Source organism: Micropterus salmoides, unplaced genomic scaffold, assembly GCF_014851395.1.
Source record: "Micropterus salmoides isolate LMB-PRFRI ecotype aquatic unplaced genomic scaffold, ASM1485139v1 Ms_hic_scaffold_13, whole genome shotgun sequence".
Taxonomy (NCBI): domain Eukaryota; kingdom Metazoa; phylum Chordata; class Actinopteri; order Centrarchiformes; family Centrarchidae; genus Micropterus; species Micropterus salmoides.
This window is the reverse complement of record NW_024040374.1, coordinates 10,816,381-10,843,713: the sequence shown is the minus strand read 5'-3', so window position 1 is coordinate 10,843,713 and position 27,333 is coordinate 10,816,381. Positions and strand designations below refer to the sequence as shown.

Sequence of the window (27,333 nt, the reverse complement as noted above, 5' to 3'; positions counted from 1 at the left end):
TATTTGAATTTTAAAGCAATTATCATTTGCATTTTTTCTTTTAGTGACTCAAAACAAAGCTATTGGAACATATGTTGACATGGATTTAGAATCTGGTTTCCATTAGCTCACAGTTCACCTACAAAGCAGCACTGCCAATTGAAACCACAATGTTGAAAACACCTTTTTTTTCTCTTTTTCAAGCATTTATTTTGAGCTTTTAAAAAGGCACCGCTTTTATTTTGGAATTCATACCCGGATGTTGTGTTGCACAACCTTTCTCACTTGATAGTGTTGGTGTATCTGCGGGTATTGGACGTGGTGGATAGCAGCCGGATAGAAATACACAAAGGTGGGATTTCTGTCTTTATTTATCTATTGAATAGACATACATCTTGTCTTTAAATATTCTGTATCCTGCATTTATTTTGTTTAAGCGTATGTGTTTAAATATCAAGCAAATTATTTGAGATTAAAGAACCTTTTGACATACGATGCTTTCTGTAGAACAGCTGTTCATTTTGAAAACCATAAAACCGTAACAGATGCATAAGATTCGTATTTATTCGTGTGATTTATGTGGTTGTGACGGATGTGCTTGATTAGTAGCTCTGTGGTTTGACTGCGGGCCTGTCCTGCAGGAAAAGGCGTTTCACACTGTCCGAAGGTTTAAATCAGGAAAATGGGTCTAAATGTGTCTGAGGCAGGAACAAAATAATAAAATTCAAACACTGAAAATCCATTCATGCAGCAAACTAGACGAAAGTAGGCTATTGTTTTGACACGAATACAATTGTCGGTATATTATAATATTTTAATTACTATTATTATAACATAACCTAAGGTTGCTATTGAGTACCTCAGACTCACTATTAGTCCGAATATTTGGATGATTATAGGACTATTATTTAATCATTATAAATATATGGAAGAATGTTCAATGTTCAGTGTTCATATTGAAGGATAAAACACTTGGTCCTAAACCAATCAGATATCTGGTTTGTGTCTTCATATGAATTGGTTTGTTTACTTCCCATACCCAGAAAACAGAAAAAAACCCAACAGAATATGTAATTAACAGAGGAATATAATTCCTCAATAATCAAAGAAATCTAAAAATATGAAAATGAACAATATGTAAATGTTCACTGTGTGTTGAATGTAAACTATGTGTGTATGTTTGATTGTTAAAATTGATCAATATGATATTACAACACAACAATACAAATTTGTAGACTGTAAGATTTCTGGCAGCAGTTTTAATTTTTAACCTTAAAGTTTCATGTGTGAAAGAGTCTGAATGTGTGTCTGCAGTCAGCATCATTTCCTTTGCTGACAGTGAAGTCACTGGCGATCAGACTTGAAAGCAAGAGTGACGTGAATCTGCTGTTTCTCCTGGAAAACACATCCATGTGTTGAGCGTGACAAACGCTGCCTCAGCATCAACCAGGATCTGATTCACTTATCTTTTATCACATTTCAGATATTAATCAGCCTGTCAGAGTTGTGACTCTCTTGTCTGACCAGTCGCAGGAAAACAGACAGAAAGTTCTGATTTGATTCTAAATTAAGACATTTCAAACCTTCAGAGGCTTTTACACACTTATAAGAATAATAAACAAATCTCTGAAAGGGAAACCTGGAATTCTTGTAGGTTTTGGAGCATAAAGATGCTCAAATATAATCACAACATTTAAAGCTATCAGCAGTTGTACTGTGTTAATTATTGAAAGTAGCTCTTCAAAAACTACATCAAAGCCTACTTATGGGAAATACAGAATATTAATATGTGTCATTACCATTTGAAACGTTTTTGAACAATGCCTTTTTGAAAAATATAAAAGTTCAATATTTAAATATAAACAGGTTTACAAATGGGCACAGGGCTGTTTTTAATCCAAAGCGTCCTGGATTCACCTGCAGACTCGAGCACCAACAAACATCTCCTACATCTTGGCTGCTCTCCCCTTTCTGTTTGCGGGAGAGAGAGAGTGAGAGAGAGAGAGAGAGAGAGAGAGAGAGAGAGAGAGAGAGAGAGAGATGCTATTTTTAGCTCCCCTCCTCGCATCTGCATCCCCATGCTTCCTAGAAAAGGAGGCATGTGATTGGAGGAAAAGGGGGAAAATGCCGTCTCAGGCAACCTGGGAGCAGGACAGCAGCTGCATCAAACCACGGCTGTGTTTGTCTTCTCTGTTTGTGGTTGTTTCACACACAAGGTTGTCTGGTAGTGCAGTGATAATACATCAGGTGAACTGTTGGATGTGGTAAACACCAGATATCATTCAGCTGTGAAACCTTGACAAGATGTTAGATTTATTATAATGATTCATGTAAATTCATTAGACCAGTTTGCGTTTTAGTGATCCAGTTTTAATGTCCCACTTTTCCACCCTGATGAGAAAAGAAGCACATTTTTAGCGTTTTGGCATCAAAACCAACTGAATACTTGAGATTTGTTTAGTGTAGAAGGAGGTGAGCAAAGATGCAAATACCAGCAGTTTGAAAACCTTTTTTACCCTCTTTAGTCTGTGCACAGTTTTTCTTCCTAAAGATGAATTTAGTTTTCAGCCTATTTGCAGTAATGGAAGAAGTATTTTAATCATTTACTTCAGTAAAAGTATCAATGACACACTAATTCAGGTACTGTAAAAAGTACTTTTTATGACGAATGTTCTGTGTCGCTGTTACGTCATCATATTATTAGATTATGATTTTGATGTATTAATACTATAAGTGGTACTGGATGTCGAAGGTGTACTTTAACCCAAAACAACACATCATCTTTTATAACCTGATCATGTTTGAATGAATTTTAATTTGCAAAGTCAGTTGTTTAGAAGTAACGAGTAGCATGTAAATAAATAAAGTAGGTGCACCCCTATAGTACAGTATTTAATTGTAATGTATCCCTTTTATCCAACACTGCCAGCTTGTTCAAGGAAGTAACCTAGGGGATGTGAGGCATTTGCTTACTGGTGCATATATGTATACTAGCCTCATTTGATTTGCACAAAGTTCTTTGCAAACAGTTCATCTGTTTGACCTTTTCATCTGTGAAGTAGCAACACTCACTAATGTCCATCTGATTTGAAAGAGAGGGTGGGATTGACCTCAATTAGCAATGTAAGCTAGTTCGTCCATCTGTGACATCATATGTGCTTGATGATGAAGTTCATGCATTTAGACTTTCTCCCAGACTCTCCATAACGTGCAAGATTCCTTTGCCGCTTTCAAGTGCTCCTATAGTGTCAGTTGTATGAGTTTGATTGGTGGAAAGTACCCTGAGCTGTGCTTGGATGTAAATACTACCAAAACAGACGCTGTAAAAAATGATCTGATTCTGTTGATGTTTGGCTCATGAAATAGGTTGGGTGATCCTGCTAACAAGATATTTAGTTTACCAATTAGGCTAGCTGACCCTCCAGTTTCAAGCAGCCAGTTGAGGAAGTATTCTGACCTTTTACTTTGATAAAAATAGCAGTCCTGCATTCAAAATGTTACTTAATTAAAAGTATAAAAGTATAAATACTGTTCCAAGGTACTACTAATCATTATTCAGGATAATGTATATTAAATCATCACTATAATGTTGGAGCTGGTAAAATTACTTTATATTCTGCTGGGTAGTGTGAATTTATCTTACCCTAGATATCACCCTATAATAATAAATCATAATTTATGTGTTGATTATATTTTGTATTATTGATCTGAATCTTCAACGTAACTAGTAACTAAAATGATCAAATAAATGTGGTAGAGTAAAAAGTATTGAAATACTCAAGTAAAGTATAAGTACCTCCAAATTGTACAGTAAAAAGTACAGTACTTGAATAAATGTCGTTAGTTACTTTCACCCATTTCAAGCAGCTTAGCTCCTAGATTTTCCAGTATGCTTTTTGCTCTCTGGGTGTTTACGTTCCCTCGTGGTCCTGAAGACACCTCTGTCTGTTGTCTCGGCATGTTTCTCAGTAACTTTAAGCAGGAAGGGTGTTTAGGTGATCTGGGATCAGCTGAAGATTAGCAGCCAGTTTGCAGGAAGCCACCCAATACTGATTAAATGAGCCTGACTAGCTGGCCGCAGCAGCACTCAGCCGTGAATCAATCCAGCTCCTGTTGCACATCAATCTCCTTTAAGTGACAGGTTTAGAGGAAATCTTGATGATGTCAAGCAGCACAGAAACTCTTAGTCATGATTGGATTAGGAATAAAAAAGAGAAAACTGAAGGTGTTACTAAGAGAACGTGCTCTTGAGCAAAGTAGAAAACCTCCAGCTGCTTCAGTGGAGATGGATAGATGTGTAGCTGCATGTGTCTGGTAAATAGTTAGCTCCCTTTCGTTTTCTCCACAGTTTTTTCAATAATTTCAGGGCTTTGAAATCTTCAATGCTTTATATAATATAAGAAAAATCACTCCTTTCTCTCCTGTGGTATCAGATTTTTCTCATAGTCATATAAAATCTGATGTAGTGACTGTAGATATTTGGGCAACCCATCTCATCATGTAAAGCTAAAATAAACAGTAGGAACATAGGTCAGATTTGTGGATTTATCAGCTCTTCCTGCCTACGAAGGCCCAAATAGTCAAAGCCTGATAAAAACACGTCCCTCCTCCTCCATCTCCCCAACCTCCTCCATGATAGAGGCACTGAGTTGTCCTCAGCAGCTAGTGTCAGTGTCCATTTTGCAGTCTTTGTCATGTCCCTCAACATTCAGTCTCGTCTCCTGTTTCTAGTGGTTAAACAACGGGAGATTATTTTAATCTCAAAGCCACTTTGATGGGACCTTTACTGTGGGTGAAATAGTGTCATTGTGAAATGTGTAGATATTCTTGCAGCTTTGAGCTACCAGAATCACCTTGAGACATGGGAAATACAGGAAATTACAGTAAATCTAAAAACAAAATCAGTCAGTCTTAATCAGTATTAATACACAGCACCACTATTGTTATTTGTGTCTCAGGGCCTGAGTCCTTTATTTAGACTGAATAAAGACCAAATCTGAGAGACAAATAATTTAGAATCACAATGTTAGTTAAAATGAGATTTTAGAGAAATCTGTCAAATGTTAAATTAATAACATGGTCATGAGTCAGCACATTCAGCTGCAAAACGGACAAATGGGCAATAAGCTCAAAAATACACTGTGAAATAAGAAATAATTCAGGGAAAATAAGGGGGAAAAAGAATGCAGTTATTTTGATGGTAGTTTTATTGTATGAGTCCGTTTTTTTTAAGCAAAAATGTAAAGAAATCTATGACAATTGGAAGATTTTGTGAGTTTGTCAGTTTTATGTCACTGTATACTGAATATCTGACTTGATACCCTCCCCAAGCCCAAATATAATTATGATTTTTTTTAACACTTGTTAAAAATATGAAATGGTATTAAATTAATTAGTTTAATAAATTAGTAATTAAAGTTTAAGACTTGACTTTAGTGCTAATACTTGAGACTTGTAAAACAATGACTTGGTCCCACCTTGTGGAAAGTGATTAGTGATGTGCATTTTTTGCTATTGCAGTGCTAGAAACAGTGTCCTTAAGCAAAATGAAATGAAAAAATCTAAGTTGCTTTGAAAAAAAATGATCAAAAAAATGTAACATATACAGCTCATAATTTCTTTAAATCATAAATTGTAACAAGCCCATGTGTTATGGAAGCTCCCACAGTTTGGCACACCTGACTTGTAGCTTTGTTCAAAGCAACCATCAACGCTAAATGCAACGGGAGTGAAATCCTGCAGACATTTACATAATGAGAATTTCTTCATTACTTTGAGATTAAGCACAGAGGCCTCCATCTGTAAGCCTATGTATCAAATTAGAGTTTAGCGAAGGTTAGGCCAGCTCTCCTCTCTGCGGCTAATCCTGGAGACGTAGTGGAAAGGCTGCAGAAATCTCACCACACCATCACATGCAGCGGACACTCAACGGCCTCCTCTGAAAGCCAACAAAAGTCTGTGATAGTGTTTGCAGTGTTTGATCCAGTTTTCTAAAAGTGACTGCTCATTTTTAACCTCCCCTAATCACTGTTATTAATATCTGTCACACGCTTCATTTAAAGATATCATAACCAGCACTTTGGTCCAGAACAAGCTCAGTAAATCAATAGATACAACACCTCCACTGATGCAGCAAATATTCCTTAAGTGGTGAATCATTTTCAGCGAGAAATGTGTTTTCCAGAGAAATGTGACAAAAGAAAAGAGAAAAGGTGCTTAAAGGGCAGAGACGGAGAGCTTCTGAACCACAGCAAGCAGGAGAGGGGACACTGGCATGCAGAGAAAGAGTTGTCACTTTGAGCTTGTAATAAAGGGTCTGCACTCAGATAATCTACAGTTTAGAAGAACAGTACAATCTTAACTGACTGTAAGAACTTGGCTTGAACGTCTGTTTCTAAGTTTAAAACTTGGTCTTGTCCTATCACAGCAACACAGCTTACTCAGCTAAAAAGAAAGTCGTCGATAAAAAGCACATGAGCTGAAATATCTGCCGAGCTGAGTAGACACTCTGCTGCAACAGTAACACAAGTAGATACATTTTTTATAAGGCTGGCCAAAGAGGAAATCCAATACCAAAGTGTGATCTGTGCTTTAGTCAGAGCCAGAGAAAACAGCCTTTGTTTTTTGTATTTGGTTTGTTTTGGTTCACAGTGACGTAGTTCTGTGATGACATACAGTTGGGTGACAAATTAAAGACGTCTTAGGTCTTTTAGTCTTTAAAATTGTGATATTTATGGTATCTTTGTGAAATGTTTGTGTGTGTTTAAAATATTCCCATTTGGTATAATTAGGCAATAAAAAAAGTGTCAGACCAGATGTGACTCCAGTTCCCCCTCTCTGTTTTTCTTTTGTAATGTTCAGACCAGTTAAACATATAAATAAATAGCTGAATATCAGCATTAGACTATTTCTCACAAATATGTCTTTTTCCCTTTTCCTGTTGAGAGAATCCAAATGATCTTACTCTTGAAAATCATGTGACATTAGTTTACAGGTGTGTTGTCCTTTGAATACTGTGGGATAACCGCATCTCTTGTCGCTCACTTAAAGAAAGTCAGCACTGAACCACCTTTCTACATTTTACAGAATTCATTCTGATGTTTGATAACATGTGGCTCAGTTGATTCAGGTTGGATCTTTGGTTTCAATATACTATAGGTCTCCTACGACCTTTGTGTTTGTCCTCATTTACAGTAGTTGGTGTGGATTACGCAATGAGTCACACTGCAGTTCACTTCACTGCAGAGAGACTCACATTTGAAGTCATTGCTAATTTGAAGTTGCTTACATCTACCACAGATGCACAGTGTAGGAACTGTGGCGGGTTGTGAATGGAGATAGAGAGTCATTGGAAAAATTAACATAAATATAAATTACAAATCCGTGTTAAATATTTAGTTCAACTCTTCCAAAGAGTGGAAATTAGGTTTCAAATTAGCAAATACATTCAGATTTCTGAAGCTAATATTTATTAAACCATATTTTTAAAACTTAGTATTTAAAGACCAATCATTTTTAAAACTGTCTTACTATATAGAATTGTAATAATTATTGCTAATAAAATGCTCAATAAATCTAATCTAACAAATTGAGATAATTTCTTTTTTCTTACATATATATATACATATACATTATCAAAACAAGGTTTGGGCGATTTCTGGTTTCATTATTCTTTTTCACTTCAGCTTCCTGTTTGAACACCACTTACAGTTATGTTGGCTGTAGCGGGTTTGGTGATAGCATTAACTCCCAGCTCTAACTACCTGCTCAGCCTCCTTGCACAAAAAAAACACCAATGTGTTGAGGAAGGGTCGGTGCTTCTTCATTATTTAGCATCTCTGTGTTTCTTCATGTAAACCGATAGGGTTACGGTTAGGGAGAGGGGTGCAGTTGTTTTGTTTGTGCTTTATTTCCTGAGTTCTCGTGTTCCACTTCAGCCCATTCGAGATAACAGTCTAAATATAGAGGAGGGTCCGGGGACTCTGAGGCCTGTGGGCTCAAGTCGTTGTGCTCTTGGTAGTCAACAAAGTTTCCTGAATCCTTTTAGCCCTTGTAGCCCTGAATTATTTTAGCACAGTGGTAGGTAGAGCAGTTACATGCATACTAAAGCTGCAATTAATTGTAATTAGTCATTCAGTCATAGTCATTAAGCGTCAAGGCGATTTCAGAACTGCTTGTCGGGTGGTCGAATAGCCTCAGAAACTTCTCTCTCATGCTCTCTCGTTTTATTCTTTATACAACTAATTCTGTCACATTTCAGGGACTGAAAATGTGCACACATTAGTAAACACAGAAAGTTGACCTCTGGAAATGGATACAACTGTTGTAGGAAACCGCATTCTATAGCAGATACACATTTTGGCTTCCCTAGCTCTCCAGCTGATTTAACTACTTAGAGTAGGCCTCTAAATCTGAAGTTACCACTGTCATATACTTACTTCTTAGTTGTGTCTTGGTGTCAGGCTACATCTTTTCATGGCTGTAACTTCAGCTGTAAGCGTGAGACTCCTGCCATGAAGGAGCTGTCAACAACGTTAACCAGACTAGTTCAGAACATGTGGTCCACATGAGCACTAGCAGCTCTACCTGTGTGTGTCAGGGCTTCGGGTTTCACATCTCTCTGGACTTCCATCAGATGGTAGCACCACCATTTTGACTGTTGTTGGTCACGTAACTTGCAAAGAAACAGCTGAAATCATGTTTTGGGGTAATATTCATTGGCAGAACATACCTGACTAAAATAACCCTCTTATGAAGTTTTAATTGATGTTATTAACACAGAGCTATTGATGTTAAAATAAAATGCGAATAAAAATCTCCAAACTAACTTCAACTCAACCTGCAGCTGCTTGCGCTGTGAAATATTCCTCACACATCCCCAGCTGATTGTGACTGATTGAGCCATTTTCCTTCAACATTTCGCCAAATTGAGAAAACTCTGATGGGGTTTCTGTTTCCCCTTGACGTTGCAATACACCACTTTGATTAATTACCATGAAGGAAATGTGCAAGTGTTATAGCCTGACTAGTTAATCACTTTTATCTGTTATGCTTAGTGTTAACAGATGCTGACAGAATCATATCTTTTGTTTAAAACTCATTAAATGTAACCTTTGTCTACACGCCGCTGCTGTTGGTTTTCTAAGGATTTCATGGGTTTCATTTTATTAAAGTGTGTTTTTCGCTTATGACTTTAAAGGAGATGGTCATTAATTCAGAGAGGGCAGGCTGCCTTTGCAACCAAGAAACCCTAGAATTCTGTCTACGCCTACACCCAGAGGTGCCGATGTGCCTGGATGAAGGCCTATGGCTCTCTGCTCCATATGTCTGCCAGGTTCCAGCAGAACCTCATTTCATCCTCTAACCTGCCTGTCAGGGACAGGTCTTACACACTGGCACCCCAGTTTGTGGCTTCATTCCCCATCATCAAGAGATCAATTATATAAAACACTAAACAACTTATCTTTGCAGCTCTACTTTTCATGCATTTTCTTATTACACACATCATTTATTATCTCACTTGAAAGAGTGTTTTAGGAGTGTGGACTGAACATAAAATTTTAATATTTACCTTCAGAAAAGGTCACTGTCATCTATTTTTAAAGCACTGCCATCAGAACTGTTGCGGAAGGGATGCTAAACCCTCACTTGGCATGGGAGGCCCTGATCATCGCTTCCATGCATACACACAAACCACAGTACAACAAACATAGCCAATTATAGTTAAAGTTTTGAAATGTATTCAATTTGTGTTACATATAAGTAAGTAAGTTATATATGTATAAATACGTATGTGTATGTTTTAACTTGTTTAAGTTGCGCTTGTATAGCTCTAAAACTGCATTATGCACAGCTAAAAAAGCAGTATGCTAACTTAAACAGGATTAAACATATCCAACAGCATTATGCACAACTTTAACTGTACTTCATTCAACCTGCAGTATTATGCACAACATTTAAAGAACATTACCAAACAGCAATTTACAGTAGTCACATTTTATGACTTCCAGGTAAAGCCAGAGAAAATAACAACTCTTAGAAAATCATGTGGGCACATTTTAAAATGGCAGCTGTATGTAAAAACCTTTCATATTGTCTAATTTAAACACATGAGATGGACTCACCATACACTGTAAAAAAAAATCTCTACTTTGACAGTTTTATTCCTTTTTATTTCATATATTTTTCCTGTATTTTTGAAATACATGATAATTAAAAAAAATTACAAAAATAAACTGTGAATTTACATGTCTAATGTAAAATAACATGAAAAACCTGTAGCTGTGAATAACCGTAACATTTCTGTTATCTTAAGGAAACTTTTGGGGTTTTTCACGTAAACAAACTGTTACAATACATTCAGGAATTTCCCGTATTTTCACAAATATTATTTTTCTTATTTAAAAGAAAAAAGGGTTAAATTTAAGTTTAATACTGTAAAAACATTTCTTAAACTTGGTACAATTAGTAACAGTTAACTGTAACAAAAAACATTTGTTATGTAACTTGACATAGATTTTCTTGTTAATTGACAAATATCTCCTTTAATTATGGATATTTGGAAAATAAAAACATTGAATAAATGTTATTTTAATCAGTATATAGTGTCTGCAAGTATTGTTAAACTGTCGAAACACAGTTTTGATCATTGAAAACAGCCATAATTACTGTAATTTCACAGCTTTTGACTTTTATTATAATTCTTAGATTACAAGTTAGATTAACATAGTATATAATTGCCCCAAATCGCCCGATGTCAGCTGGGATAGTCTCCAGCCCCCCGCGACCCTGAACGCAGGATAAGCGGTTGACGATGGATGGATGGATAATTGCCCCAAAGTGGTAAAATTACAGAAAGGTAATATTTAATTTACTGTTAAATGACAGGTGTTCACACCTTTTAATGGGGTTAAAAAAGAAAACTTCCTGTAAAATTACGGGTTTGTGATGAAAAATTAATTTTAATGCCATTTTACAGATACTTCGATTGAAAAGTTTTAGCTATAGGTGTATAATCAAAACCTAAAAAAAAACATATTTAAATCTTGTTTTTTCATAATTAAAAATCACCACATGTTCACATTTTACATTAGAGTAATATATATCCATTTATCCTATAATAGAGACCAGAAACCCATTTTGAGTTATCTTGTACTAGGGTTATTTGTGACAGTTTCAGACTTCCTTAAATTTACTTAATTTGAGGAAACTTAGACATTTATTAATTTAGCTTACGCTTTTATCCAAAGCGACGTTAAGGCGTTAAGTGTCTTGCTCAGGGACACAATGGTGGATGGGTCACAGTGGGGGATTGAACCCAGGTCTCTCACACCAAAGGCATGTGTCATTGCGACATCACCACTCCACAGACCTTTTAAAGTACCACCATAATACAAATTCCCACATCTGATACTATTTATAGACCATTTATTCAGTTCCATGCTCAAAACAAATAAGCCACACAAGTCAACGATTTCAGTGTAAAGAATTGTTCTCCTGAAACAAAAGTAGTTTAGTTTTTATTTACCTTATTGACGACATTTTCAGATCTATTCATTAGAAACCCAATTGGGTCAACATAAAGAATATTTTGGATACTATTAGACACAGCTCCAAGATTTAAGTACAATCTGAATGTAAAGTAATTGGAAAGTATTTCTTAATGCTGGCATTTTGCTTTGATAGGACTGTACAGAGACATGAAAGGCAAAGGCCAGGGGAAAATGGTGGTTTTACATACAGTGAACTTAATGCACAATCCAAAGACTTCTTCCCTGGTTTCAATATGATATTTTATGACTTTCTAAAGCCAGTTTTTGTATCTGGTAAATGTTGTTACAGCTGTATGTGTTTCTCTGTGCTGTGCATCCTTGTTCCTTTTCTGTCCTCTAGTTCTGCCCCAGGAGTGTTACAGCTGATTGCTGAATTAGGTCCACCTGGCCTTGCAAGGCAGTGCACAACTGTGCGCACGGGAGTTGGGGAAGTCCAAAATTTCTAAATTAAGTTGGTATACAAAAAAGATGCAAATATATGCAAGTAGAAAGACAAGTGCGAATGTGAAGTGTTTCTTGGCAGTCCAAATTAATCCATTTGTTTGCAAGTTTTTGGTATGCAAGCCAAAAGTACATTTTCAGATTCAACTGACTTGGCACAACAACACCTCTGGATGACCTAAAGAAACATAAACAACGGCAAACAAAATCAACAGTATATCTATCCAAGGTCTGCAAGACATTAAGTAAGTTTCTCTTAATAATTGGTATGGTGAACAAATTCTGGAGATGTGTTAGTCCATAGCCCTCTCCACAGAATTGGGGAAGAATTCAAGTCTGGTGGCTACATGGCTGCAAAAATGACAGAGCAGATAACCACTCCCCCTCCACCACCAGCTCTTCCATTATGTGTGAGCAATAAGCAAAAGGCAGTTGATCTACACTAGCTTGCCGTTCCTTACATCCAAATAGCTTGACAGCGTTTGATTTACAATATAACTGCATTGATAAATAGGGCTGTGTGATCTGACAGTAAACACTATATTGCAAAAGCATTGGGACACCCCTTCCAAATCATTGAATTCAGATGTTCTTATCACTTCCATGGCCACAGGTGTATAAAATCAAGCACCTAAGCATGTGGACTGCTTCTACAAACATTTGTGAAAGATTGGGTTGCTCTCAGGAGCTCAGTGAATTCAAGCTTGGTACCTGTGCAATAAGTCCATTTGTGAAATTTCCTTACTACTAAATATTCCATGGTGAACTGTTAGTGGTATTATAACTAAGTGGAAGCGATTTGGAACAACAGAAACTCAGCCTTGAAGTGGTAGGCAACATAAAATCCCAGAGTGGGGTTGGCGCATCTGCAGAAGAGTCAAGAGCTACAGACCTCCAAACGTCATGTGGCCTTCAGATTAGCTATGTGGCCTAACAGTGCATAGAGAGCTTCATGGAATGGGTTTCCATGGCCGAGCAGCTGCATCCAAGCCTTACATCACCAAGTGCACTGCAAAGCGTCGGATACATGGTGAAAAGCATGCCGCCACTAAACACTAGTGCAGTGAAGACGTGTTCTCTGGAGTGACGAATCACGCTTCTCTGTCTGGCAATCTGATGGATAAGTCTGGGTTTGGCGGTTGCCAAGAGAATGGTACTGGCCTGACTGCATTGTGCCAAGTGTGTTAAGTTTGGTGTGGTGGTGTTTTTCAGGGGTTGGGCTTGGCCCCTTAGTTCCAGTGAAAGGAACTGTTAATGCTTCAGCATACCAAAACATTTTGGACAATTTCATGCTCCCAACTTTGTGGAAACAGTTTGGGAATGGTCCCTTACTGTTCCAACATGACTGCATACCAGTGCACAAAGCAAGGTCCATAAAGACATGGATGAGCGAGTTTGGTGTGGAGAAGTTGACTGGTCTGCACAGTCCTGACCCCAACCTGATAGAACACCTTTGGGATGAATTAGAGCAGAGACTGCGAGGACTTCTCATCCAACATCTGTCCCTGACCTCACAAATGCTTCTAGAAGAATGGTCCAAAAGTCCAATGAACACACAGCTGATTACCTGTTTTAGAACAATATTTTGACGTTTTTTAAAAGGAAAATCTAGTATTTGCAGGTGTTGTATCGTTTCTTTTTACAATGTATATTGATTACATAAACAAGATTTTTATGTGAAATTATACAATAAAACTCAATTAAAAGCAGCACTCTACTATAAATTTTAAGCCTGATTATTTGTATTATAGCAGTTTTCAACTATATTTAAAAGTAATTTAATTGTTTTTACAGGTGTATATGTTCTTAATTAAACAATAAAAGCCCCAAAAATTGCACAAGATTTTATGTAAAATTAAAGTTACAGACTGTATTGTCATTATGGAATATTACCGTATTTTTCTGGCGCCCCAGCTGCTGGAAAATTTCAGTTTTTTCAGTTTTTTTTTTTTTAACAGTGTAGGCTAAATTTAATGGATGACATGAATGTCTTTTTTCTTGCTTTATTGGCAGAAAACTCAGCAGTAACATCTGTGTAATTCATATTAGAATAGTCAATTTCTTTCAACTTTAAAATGTTGTCAAACTCCCACATTTGTGTAAATCAGATGCAGAGAGCAGAGACAGCCTGATCAACTATCATGTTAAAATAGTCTGTTATTCAGGCTCTAAATTTGGGGAACACTCATCTGGGACCTGGGACCTTAACCCAGAAAGGAATAATCGCTCAGATGGGGTGGTGGCGATGGCGCTATGCCTTTGGCGTGAGCGACCCAGGTTCAATCCCCCACTCTGACCCACCCATGTGTCCCTGAGCAAGATGCATAACCCCTAGTTGCTCCAGAGGCATGTGACCTCTGACCTGTATAGCAATTGTAAGTCGCTTTGGATAAAAGCTTCAGCTAAATTAATGAATGTAATTTCTTTAACAGCGCCCTTTCTTTTCCCTTGACAGATAAAAAAGTTGCTTTGAAGTATATTGGGTCACACAGTGCCCAGCATTTTAAAGGCTTGTGCAGTTGCAGCAGCTGTGCCACATGTAGGGGTCACAGAGGTCATTTGATTAAAGTTTTGTTTTCATCTCTGTCCAAAGATGGCCTCAGCAACAGCGACCTATGGGCAGAAGGAGTCTTCGGACCAAAACTTTGACTACATGTTCAAGATCCTCATCATTGGAAACAGCAGTGTGGGCAAAACCTCCTTCTTGTTCCGCTACGCCGATGACTCCTTCACGCCGGCATTTGTGAGTACGGTGGGCATCGACTTCAAGGTGAAGACCATCTACAGAAATGACAAGAGGATCAAATTACAGATCTGGGTAAGACATCTTGTGATGTGCTGAGTTTCCTTGAAGGGAGTAAATTGATCTAAGATCTATAATTTACATGTACGTATCTTGTTAGGCTAGAGTTTATTTGACAGTCTAATAAATGTAATAAAATGATCCTCCTATTCATAGCAAGATCCTCAGCTAAGACTTAAAATTAATAGATTTGACTCAAACACAGCTGTGAAATGAGACCTGTGTGGAATCAATTGATAATTTATGCTGTATATTGTCACACTCCTGTGATGGACTGGCGGCCTGTCCAGGGTGTACCCCGCCTTTCGCCCAATGTCGTCTGGTATAGGTTCCAGCCCCCTGCGACCCTGTATGCAGGATAAGCGGTTGACGATGGATGGATGGATGGATATTGTCACACTTACAATTATGCACAGCTGGCTTATTAAAAGGAATGCGTAGTGCAAGAAAATCTGCATCAGATGCAGCACATAATCGTATCAAAGAAATACTATTCCAATTACTTTAACTGTCTGTTGACAAATAGTGCTCATGAAAAATCAACATTAACTACATAGATTAACAGTTTGTGGTTTGTCGCTTAGCTAATGGTAACATCCTGTGCAAAATGTGAAGGAAACATACTAAAGACAAGTTGTCCAGTTGGTTCTTCACACAAGCTTTTTGGCCAAACTTTCTTCACTTCATTTTCTCCTGCTGCTGGTGCAGTATCCCAAGACAAACTAGATTTTCATATACTGTATGTCTTTAGCACCACGTGTTCACATTTTTCCTTTCCGCAAGTGCTTTTGTCTTTTCTTTTCTCTGCATATTTCTAAGATAATTCATTTTGAGGATACATTCACTGCAGTCAGAAGTTTTGTGTTTGCTGGATGGTGAAACCTCCTCCTCCACACACCTGTCCAACATCAGAAATGATAGGGCTGCATCCAACAATTAATGTAACTTTCTGAAACTGACAATGTGACATTCACATAGCAATTGGTCAGGTGTGTGGAGTTGTGAAAGTAAGGTTTGAGCTTCTCTTTTTTCAGTCTTTACACAACAATTTCACTTTTCATATGAAAACGTGCAAAACTACAAATGCCCTCCAGGAAGGATTGCGCGTCATTATTCAGAAACAGCATTTAAACAAGTTTTGCATCTTGTCCCTCTCAGTGACAGCAGGCTTTTCACCCCAGAGTCGGACAAAATATGGTACAAATTAGTTTGTTTTGAGTTTGCCCTCGGCAGCTCTACGTCTGAAGGCTGTTTCAAAAAGCAGGATTAGAAGGTTAGCTAAACACTTGAGAACAGATGATGCTTTATGTTCTCATGATTCTCACTTGAACCTCTGAAACTAAACGTGAATGTTATGTCATGTTTTCAATGATATCTAACAAAACAGAAAATAACATTTCATAAGATATTTCATCTACTGCTCGGAGAAACACTGCCCAGTGGTGTAGTTTTATTACGCAAGCTGTCCTCAAATCATAGTAAACACACACAAATTTGCATGCAGCGTTGTATTCGCTGCAGCCTGCTCATCCAGCTGACCCTTGAATCAGTAGAATGCAATACATTACAACACAGCTAGCAACACTGATGTGCATTCAGGAACAAACAGGGTGGCGCTGATGTTTTGTTGCATCCTGAGGGCTCAACAGTAAACACAATCATAGAGCAGAGTAAAGATTAGCATGCCGTGGAACAGGCTCCCCGAGCTACAGGATCACGTCGTAGATCATAACATCATTTCCACCTTTACTACCACATTCTGCAGCAGAAAGAGCTTTGTGATGGTGAGCAGAGCAATGTGTGTGCGTGTGTGAGTGTCTGTTGTCAGCTTTTGCCAGGTTTCGCCTCTGGTAAGGAAGACACGATTGGCCAATCAGAGCACGACAAATGGATGACTGGGTGCTGCTCTCCCCTCCCCCATTACTACAAATCTAGAGTAGATACCCCCCTCCCTGCACACACACACACATCAAATCCCCATCCCCCATCTCTCATCTGAGACTACAGTAAAAATTAAGATGGCCAACATAGAGTATGCACATTTATCTCACAGTGTGCAGTTAAAATCATTTATATAGATGTTTCAGTATGTGTCATACCTATTATTTCACTTGAAACAGTGACATTTGTGGGGTTTTGTATTAACTCATTGTGTAATACATCATCATACTGTTGTTAATATACAAATTTGGACAATTTATTTTTTCATTAAACTGGGGTGGAGACTTTATGGCTACATTTATACTGAAAGTGTACTGTAGTCAAATGCTGGGCCGCAACTAACAATTATTGCTAATCATTGATTAATCTGTTGATTATTCTTTGACGTAGTGATTAATCACTTAGTCCATAAAATGTCACTTTCACTGAGGTCTCTCTCCAAGTGTCTTTTTTTGTTCAACCAACTGTCTGGATGGGACAAATGTGTGGCATATTTGCTTGATAAAGTGATTAATTGAATATCAAAACTTGTTGACAAATTGACAATTTGTTTGAACACTGGTCAAAGATGACAGAATCACTTCCCTTATTTAATGTTGTGACATCCATTGATAATAGCACAAAACATTTGTACAGACCGAAGATGGTGATTAAGTTCTTCAGCTGTCTTTTGTGTTTTAATTATATTTACAACGATAACATAATAAACAGTACCATAACCTCAAACGTTTCATGTATGTTAATGACCTCAGTACATGCTAGTTTTTCAGCTCTTATTTCAGAAAACCACTGATTTATTTTTTGTTTTCTTTTGGGTTCCCTCCTCCCTCCATGTAGTGGCCATTTTTACCATGTTCCAAGTTCATACATCACTTTAGACTGCAGTATATAATTGTTTTGACTTGTGTTTCATTGAATTAAATCCAACAATCTTGTAAAGTCCAGGAGGGAGAGAAAACACTGAATTATCCAAAGTTACATCTCAGCCTGGTCCATTACCGATGACACATTATACTCATTATAGACTATCACATGTTACCACACGGTCAAAAGCTTGTTTTGATCCAAAGCGCAGACTTCTCTACAGAAAAAAGCAGTTTCTTTAGACAATAGATACTAAAAGTGCCTTACAACAACATCAATAGTCTAATGCAACAAAAATATACCTGTAGTCTAGCACTTAAAAAAATAATAATAGCAAATATAAATATAACCTTAACATAGTTCACCTATTGACATAAACTGTTGTATAAACTTCAATAATATCAGAACTATATAACCTGATAGCAATGTAAATCATTTACCAAATATAAATATGAGCTTTAGTGGCTCCTACAGCCCAGAAGCATGAAAAAGACTATTTCATAATCTCAGCGACTTTTCTTCCCTGCTTTTCTCAAGTCTCCATGCCAAGTTGATGTCCAGGCTCTTGCCTTAGTTAGAGTACTTCATTATAGTATCTTGCATGCTACAATATGAACATTTACATTTTGCATACTAGCTGCTCATCTAAAAATGTCGACAGCTTTAACTGTTTTCAGGGCTCATGAGTCCTCCAGTGTGTTCATTATGTAACACCACTCAGTGCTACCTACACTGACATTTGGAGTATAGAGCTGATGCTGTCATCCTGAGCAGCCTGCAGCACGTTGAGTGGGTAAACTGCAGTTCTAACATTAAAATCAACCATATGGAGCCACAGCTCTCTGAAAATCGATGTCATACAATATAATTATGACCTGAGAGTGATCAGGCGTGATTGAGTGAAAAGACACATTGATGAGTCCAAAAAAAGAAAAGAAGAGAAAAGTTGAGTGAAAGTGTGTTTGTGGACAGTATATTGTTTTTGTGTGTATTTGTATGTAAACATCTGTAAACTGCGTTTGACATCATGTTATGTGTGTTGCTTCGACACTTTAACGCAAATGTAAGTCTCCAGAAAGTTTAATAACAGGTAGACACTGGTTATATATGTATACGTGGTGTGATGTGTCTACAATAACAATAGTAAAGACAGCAGTCTTTTGCTCTTCTGAACTCCTCACAGACAGCAGAATGATGCAGTTGAACCTGAAGCTGCTTAGCTCAAAGAGCAAGGCTGGCTAGGTTTGTGGCTAAGGAGAGATAGCGAAGAAGGAAGAGGCAGGATTAGTTTTTGACAAAGTTTGCAGAGAATTGAGTGTGTCAACGTGTCAACTGCTGGCAGATTTTTAAAAAACCAGAATCGTTTTAATATGCATACACATGGGAACAATGTGTCAGAATGAAGTCTTACCCATGGTGTATGTGTGTTTGTCTGTGTCTTATTTGTTTAGGATCAAGTACATTGTTCTGATCATGGCAGAAAACCCAAAGTCGATATTTTGGGGCATCTGCATCTTACCATATGAATCACTTATAAAATAAGTTCATTAATCTTTTTTGCACAATTTGTCCTCACTCGTACACACATCTAAAAACATTTTATTACTACTGTGTGCAAACTATCTGCTCTAACATCATGCCTTTTTATTTGTAATTCCCTCTTATCATGTTTTGTGTGTTTTTTGGTTTGTTTGTGCACTCAAATCACTCATTCATCCTCAGCACTGCTCCACTAAATATATATTTTACACCATTACCATACAATTTTTATAATTGCTTTAATGTCACTGCTACATAGCAGAAGAGAATTACAAACTCAATTTCACTTTACAGCTTGTAGTAATGTGACAAATAAATCTACCTTGTACCTTGTACCTTAAGGTTTCATCAGGATGGTAAATCTTTAATGCAGGATACAAGACTGTACACAGTTCTAGCTACTAAGGAGCAGTGTGCTGTAAACCAATCAAGTATTATATCTTTAAAGACAATACCAGGTAATATTAAAACTCTTTTCGCTTGAATTTCTGCACCCTGCAAATTCTTCTTTATCATTTTACCAGCCCAATGTATTAAAGGGATAGTTTGGGATTTTTGAAGTGGCGCTGTTACCTGTGAACAGGGTCAGCAGCAAAATGTGTTTTAGCCACTTAAAGGAAGGCCCACTAAAAAAATCTACATTATATATAGTGTGCGCAATATATGGGATACAGCCTTTTCCTTTGCAACAACATTTTCTTCACCGTAGAACTTCAGTATTCCTACACATAAGCTCAATTAGCTGTGCACTGTATACTGAAAATCTGATGGCAAGGTCACTGCTGAAAATATTCTAAATATAGCGTAAACGTGAGCTGATGTTTTTTTTTTTTTGTGGGCCTAAAAATACATTTTGTTGCTAATCCTTTGCTTAGCTTCTGTGCCGGTACAACTGTCTGCTTCCTCAAACTGGGGATGCTCTGACTGCCATCTACTGCAGGCCCCACTTCCCCTGAACTATCCCTTTAAGTTTAAACGCTGAGACAATGGTGTGTTACCTGCCAAAGTGGGTGGTAAAATTCATAAAGCTTTTTCAAAGGAAAATGCTCACTAGGCTCTCTCATCTCAGAGGAATTCAAACTTGTTTCAAGATGTTAAAATGTTGGCTTAAATAAATTTGCTGATGCACCAAAGCTTTAAGTGCAGAGGAGCATTTCTTTTCTCATAGTTCTTCCTCTGCAGAGGTCATCAGTTCTCTAACAGTGTGTTTTTTTCATAGCAGATATAAACTTACCAATCACACTGAAATCACATTTAGCTGCTAGCTGTAACTTTCCTTTATAGAAATTGGTGTAAGTGCACATTTCATATTAGACATATAAAGCTGACCAATATATGGCCCTTGATTATTTGGCAGTAGGGTTACAACATCTCCACCTGCTGTATACAGGTAAATTGCTGTACTAGACAACAGTATAATCCTGATGTATAATACTATAATACAAATGTGTGAGAAACAAGGAAAGGGAACTACTTAGACTGTCTGAAGACCTAACAGTTTATCTACAACGTAATCTGTCAGAATTCTCTGTGAGGAAAGAGTTAATAAAAACATCCCTCTTTTTTTTATCCAGGATACGGCAGGTCAGGAGCGATACCGTACCATCACCACGGCCTACTACCGAGGAGCCATGGGCTTCATCCTCATGTATGACATCACTAATGAGGAGTCCTTCAACGCGGTCCAGGACTGGTACGTGATTGGCTTGAGGGTGTGTCACATGACTACAGTTTAAACTGACGCCAAGGACCTTTCCTGCGGGGTGGGGGGGGGGGATGATGGATCAAATGGTATTTGGATAATCAGCAAGTCTGGAAATAGATACTGTAGATTAATGAACAGAGCAGACAATGCGGTTCAAGTTTCTGTATGTATTGTTTAAACTGTCCACAGCATCCGCTTTCTCTGTGTTTGTAGAAGAACTGGATGCTGCAGGGATCATTATCTTTTATCCTTTCAGTCTCCTGCTGTCACTTTGGCTTGGTGTGTCATTTCTCTGTTATAATATTACTCTGATTGTCCTTAAAGAAAACGTTTGGAAGTTCAAACTTATTTTAACTACACTACTGTAGTATGTCAAAGTCTAGGTTTTACTTTCACTGCTCCTTCATCCTTTTTGTTTTCATCATTCTGGACAGTAGAAACAGCTCTTGCTTTCCATCACATAATCACAAATGTTGTTCACTGCAGAAAGTAAAACTGTAATGACACTCATGGGGGGTATGTAGGTCAAAGACAAAGATTCAGTTAGAAAAGACAAATTCACCAATGAGCAGAGGTGGAAGAATTACCACAGTGGAGAAATACTCTGTTACAAGTAAAAGTCATGCATTCAAAATTGTGTTACTTCTGTAAGTACAAAAGTATTATCATCAAACATTCTTTAAAGTATAAAAAGTAAAATCATCATGCAGTATGGTACGTTTCAGAATATTGTTTATTATTATATTGGATGATAATTGTTGATGCATTGATCTGTACTCACTCAATGCTGTAGCTGGTAAAATGGAGCTCATTTAAATAAATTCAGTAACTGCTGGGTATCTTGTGAATTTGCCCTTTTATCTTAATCCATAATAATACATTTATTTATTGATTATATTTTTATTATTAATCTAAATCTATAAAGTAACTAAAGTTGTCAAAAAATTGTAGTGTAGTTAAAAGTACAACATTTCAATCAACATTGTAGTGGAGTAGAAGAATAAAGTAGCAGAAAATGGAAATACTCAAGTAAAGTATAAGAACCTCAGAAGTGCACTTAAGTACTGTACTTTCTCCTGGCCAATGAACACACAGAAGGAAAGGATGAGGGAGTTACAAACGGGGTTTATTGTGCAACATTTTAACAAAAAAGCTTTTTTTTGGAATTTGAGACAATTACTGAAAATCAGATGGTGATTCTTGTTGTACCACATTTCAGATTCTGTCTGACACTTCCAGCTCTCAACACCTAAAATAATAAACAGAATAAGGACAGTCAGGCAAAATTTGCTTGCTGTCAAATTCTGTGAAATAAAAGTCACATGTGAGTTTCATTTTTCAGGAGAAGCTTTTGTAACTTTGTAAAATCACTGTGATCCAGAACTTGGTTTAAGTATTTTTTTGTCTGTACACACTGGTTAGAAAACAAATGAGAGGAATGCTTCAAACTTCAGGATCACATTTAGTTGCAGTGTGACGACAGTCTTTGAGTTTCCTTTCTGCTGGGTGTGTTGGTTCCCAGGTCGACTCAGATTAAGACATACTCGTGGGACAACGCCCAGGTGCTGCTGGTAGGAAACAAGTGCGACATGGATGACGAGCGAGTGGTGAGCGGGGATAGAGGCCGCCAGCTGTCTGAACACCTCGGTGAGTGCATGGTGTGCACACACTCACTCATACACACACACACACACACACACTTCATATCTATGACTCATCGTAAGGTACACTTACACTGAATCAATGACCAGGCTGAAGGTTAGTGTTGCTAGATGTTGTTTTGAATCACCAAAGTCATTGATTGAGATTAACCTTTTGGGAACCATGAATATCTATCTGACAATCCATCTAATAGTTATTAAGATATTTCAGAGCTGCTACCATGGTTTAAAGTGCCGTTTTACCAGGTGTTCTCAGTACTACATCTTCACCACTACACTATGCAGTTGCACAGATGACCATGTCCTCATTAAACCTCTCCCACACCCTATTTCTTCCCCAGGATTTGAGTTCTTCGAAGCCAGCGCCAAGGACAACATCAATGTAAAGCAGACCTTTGAGCGCCTGGTTGACATCATCTGTGAAAAGATGTCTGAGAGCCTGGACGCCGGAGATCCCGCCGTCACAGGGGCCAAACAGGGGCCCCAGCTGACAGAGCAGCCTGCTCCTCCTCACCAGGACTGTGCATGTTAAAGCTGACTACTCCCTGAAACCCTTTTCCTCCCTCCTCCTCCTTGTACTCCTTCAGCTGGACCCCAGGGCCTCGGGTCCATACTCTATCACCCTTCTCACTCACTTTCCTGCTTTTTCTATAACCTAGGAAGGATCCATGGCTGAGGGGCACAAGAGCCAGGTTACAAAGTGTCTGAAATGCTCTGAGTTGCTTGTAGAACAGTGCATGGGGTGTGTTTGTTTCTGGTTTCTCCTCATGACGGAGCTAAAAGGTGCAAAAGCAAGTTCAGTGAAACCAGAGTGTTTCAGATTCTTTGCAGCCCAGGTTCTTGAAGGTTCCCCACCCATCTTCTGTTGTCTCCCTGTTCCTTATTGTGGTTTTACAAGAAGGATTTGACGGCGTCTATCCTCAGAGTGCCATTTAAATCCTTCCAATGTTTACAGTACTTTGTTTCTTGTCAGTCAAATTTCTTGAAAATATGTCAGCCCCTGATGTGGTGACCAAGAAGGCCACAGTGGAGGTAATGTGGGAGGTGTTAACCAGCTAAAATCTGCTCCATACTGAGTGTTGCATTTCTTATAGGATTCTGGATACACACAGAATCAAACATACATGGATCTGTGTTTAATTTGTTGTGTCACCTTGTATCTAAACATGGATATTGCAGGGATTAGCAACTGTTTTGTTTTCATTGTTCATCTAAGCTTTTTCATTTGGCCTTTTTTATGTTTTTACATTTCTTTTTTTTGTATTCTGGTGCCCCATTTATTCTTTTCATTCATTAAACACTGGGTGGGGAAAATACGAACAAGATGGAGCTAGGGAAAAAAATGCAAAAAATGAAGAGACACATTTTATTTAATTATATTTATTTCAAATGTACATATAAATGTTGTGCATATATATAATATCTACAGGTATGCATATCTGGAAATTAATTTTAATAGGAATGAAGTTATATGAGGATAATATCAAATATAGGAGGTCTCTGTTGTTGGGATTGTTTGGATGATGTGTGGCAGCTCGTACATGAGTCATTTCATTCAGTCAGTTTGGTCTTATGCTGCTTTCCAGAGATGTTGCAAAGTCAGAAAATCAAACTTCGTGTTAAGAAAAGGCTGTGGAATAAGTGACAGAAAATGACCAATATGATTATCATCCTCTAAATCCACTCGGTGTGATTTCAAGCACTGCTGCTAATAATAAAATAACATTTTTTAAATGGCTCTGATATTAGAGGAAGACGCTTCTGGAAAAGCTTTTTTTGCTGCATCGTGTTTTTTTAAGCCAGACTGTAACTGCAGTGAAGCTGACATCAATAATCAAACCATTTGAGTCTACTGAAAGCTCAAAGTCATCTAGGTATAGCATTAACGTTGTAATTAGGCTGGCGAACGTTTTGATGCATCTTGTCCCAAGATAAAAATAGTTCCTGCTGTCTTTAATGTAATGAAAAAATTTTAAGAAATCTGAAAAGCATTTTGTGCAACAGCTATGCAGTTGTGCTTGCAAACAATGCTACATGTTGATATTATACTAGAAAACCTTGCAGGCGTCTGTTTTTTCTGAGCTGGACTAACACCAAGCACGGACATTGAAATTGTGTATTTGGAACAACTGACAATTTCTGACTCCAGAAAGCAAATGTTAGGTATTAGTATCCCTTATAGCTGTTTGGATAGTCACAGCTACTTTATCAAATTTATGAGACTAATATGGCATGACATACAGTAAATACCCAGATGAACCAGGCACATTGCTGTTACATGGCACAAATCTTAGATTGCATAGCCACTAGGACATGCAGGTTTGGTTTTAGCCAAGTAATTAAAGCTTGTACTTGACAATTACAGTAACTGTACAGGAACATGTCTTGCTGGTGTTGACTTGACGACCTTTGATCACACAGTCAACAGCTGCTTAGATGTTTGTAATCTAGTTTGCACTGAATGAGACTGTATCCAGGATCATGCTGTGTTTGCAGCTCACATGTTCAGCTACTTATGAGTTTAAATGCATAATTTTGAAATGCACGTTTAATGGTACTGGAAAGACTGGATTGCAGCATCTATGTAGTTTATATGCTGATCTCTTTTTAGCTCTGAACCTGTGAGAATGTGTTAGGTCAAGCTCTAAGACAACTCTGTGATTTAACCTTTCCTCTTTCCACATCCGTTACACTTGCTTAGTAACAAACTACTCATAGTAAGACTTCTTCAGAATCAGTATTACAGAGTCTGTTTGTGTGTAGTGTTATCTCCAATGCTCAGTCTTCAGGTGAAGTATGCATTAAACTGTTAAAGTCAAACAAATATCAAACTGCTAGAGGCTGAATTGTTGAGGGGCCAAGTAGCTGCTGAGTGATCACCAGTTTTGTGTCAATGCAGGATTGAAATATTCTGGTTGTCTTGGTTCCAACCCTATGGTTCCAACACTGTGTAATCACACATCTTTTCTCTGTCACTCACTCTGGGTGTCATTATCCCCCGAACACTTTCTAAGTGTTTGTACGCTAGTTTGATACAGTTTCCAGATTTAAAACTGGTTTTCCCAGGTATTCCTTGTTTTCACTTCACTGCTGTAAAAGCAAGTTTTAAAAGTCTAAAATTGTAATAAAACAAGTGCTGCTTGGTGGTATTCTGGGCTTGCTGTTGTTTCCAGTGAAAACAGAGTGAAAGAGGAGGGTACCTATGGAGCACTGTAAAAATTATTGTGGGGGTCAAAATCATGGAATGTTTGACTATATGATTAAAGCAAATCTGAATCAGAGACGCATTCATTTGAGAGTATCTGTTGCATTACTTAACTGTCAAATGTAGCATACAAACCTGTAATCACATGAGCCACTGACTATGACTGACCAAGTCAAAGTGTCCCACCAAAGTAGTGATTTTCTGATCAGAAATGTAGTGGTCAGAGAGGGAGTGACGATCACCTCAAACCTGGGAGACGATTTTGATCCTGCATACATTTTACTTCTTACTGGTTGTGACTGTTTCTTTACCGATAAAATCCAAACTTTGAAACTGTTCTCCTTTCTAATATGTCTTCCTCTCTATATAAACCAGATGTGTAAATACTGTACCTCTGAGTCATATGTGTGGATTGTGTTGTATCGACTCAGGCTTGCAACAAAAAACAAGTTTAAAAAAAAGACAGTAAAAACCTGAAAACCCCAAAAGAGTCATGTTGTACTGTATCTGCATTAATTTATAGGCCTGCTTGTGAATGAATGTGTCACCCTGTTACAAAGCAATACACGCTACAGTATCTAGACGTAAAAAAAAAAAAATGCCATCAAGCTGGTTAGAGGTTGCCGACTTTAGATCTTCTAGCACGCAGAAAAGGTACTTTATTTGGTCTCGTATCACTGCCTCTTCAAATCCTCCTCAGTTTGGGCCATCAAGATGAGAGAATATGCTGTGGATGTTTTTATCTGTACTTTGTGGTAAAACAATAAAAAGTTACTAACAATCAGTTGATTCTTCGATTTTGAATATTTTGTACCTTGGGGGGTGAGATGGGTATTGTTAAAATCCCAAATCCCAAAATGAACTCATAATATAGATATGCACTCACTGGAAGAAAAAAAACATTCGCTGCATCATAAATATTATTTTAACCCAGACAGTAAAGTTTAGATCCAGATTTATTCAAAATAATCCAATGTTCGAGTGTCATGAAAGCTCATGGTTGGGTGCTTCTTGTCCCTTCAGCCTCAAGATGTCACTGTTTCACTTTCCGCTGGCAGACACCAAAAATTTTTCGTGCTGCAATTTCTAAAAAATTATGATAATTGTGATGCTGCCCCCTTGAGGATGTTAAAAAATGTGTATACTTAAATAAAATATGTTTGCAATATATACAAATATTCCAAGTCAATTCCTAATTTCCCTGATATAGTATTTGATAAAATGTTTGTTTCCACATATTTACCTACTTTCTAATTACGAAGACATATCATTGATTTCAAGCAATTGTTGAAAGTTTCCTTCTCTTAAAACAGACTCTTGGAATGTAGTGTGATGTGAAATCTATTCCTGCCTCAGAGAGACTGAAGACATGCTACCTTTAGTCCACTTTGTGTTCTCTGATACAACAATCAGATCCTCCACTATGTTGGATTTTTTTCTCAGAGATCAACATGCCCAAAACAACATTTACATTTGTTGTAAATAATTCACTTTTCACTCAATCCACTAAATCACTAAATGATAAGCAATATAAATATTTACAGTAATACATATTCTTCAAGGCAAGGTGAAGCACATGTATTTAATGCAATATTTTTATATTGCATTTTTAATATTTTTATTATTTTATTATTTATTTTTAA

The 27,333-nt window shown here is 37.5% G+C and overlaps 1 protein-coding gene across 1 annotated transcript; it reads left to right on the top strand.

Annotated features, from left to right (window-relative positions):
• The first annotated feature begins 251 nt into the window (after positions 1–251).
• Positions 252–26,474, top strand: rab3ab (RAB3A, member RAS oncogene family, b). The gene is made up of 5 exons (XM_038715503.1): positions 252–331; positions 14,566–14,790; positions 20,694–20,812; positions 22,347–22,471; positions 22,827–26,474. The coding sequence occupies exons 2-5, from the start codon at positions 14,566–14,568 to the stop codon at positions 23,015–23,017; spliced, it is 660 nt and encodes a 219-aa protein (XP_038571431.1). The 5' UTR covers positions 252–331; the 3' UTR covers positions 23,018–26,474.
• Positions 26,475–27,333: the final 859 nt, after the last annotated feature.

Excerpts from the sequence above, each read along its gene's own strand:
- rab3ab (XM_038715503.1), top strand. The coding sequence starts at position 14,566 with ATGGCCTCAGCAACAGCGACCTATGGGCAGAAGGAGTCTTCGGACCAA. Across the intron at positions 20,813-22,346 it reads TTCAACGCGGTCCAGGACTG|GTCGACTCAGATTAAGACAT; the intron begins GTACGTGATTGG and ends GTTGGTTCCCAG. Across the intron at positions 22,472-22,826 it reads CCAGCTGTCTGAACACCTCG|GATTTGAGTTCTTCGAAGCC; the intron begins GTGAGTGCATGG and ends TTTCTTCCCCAG.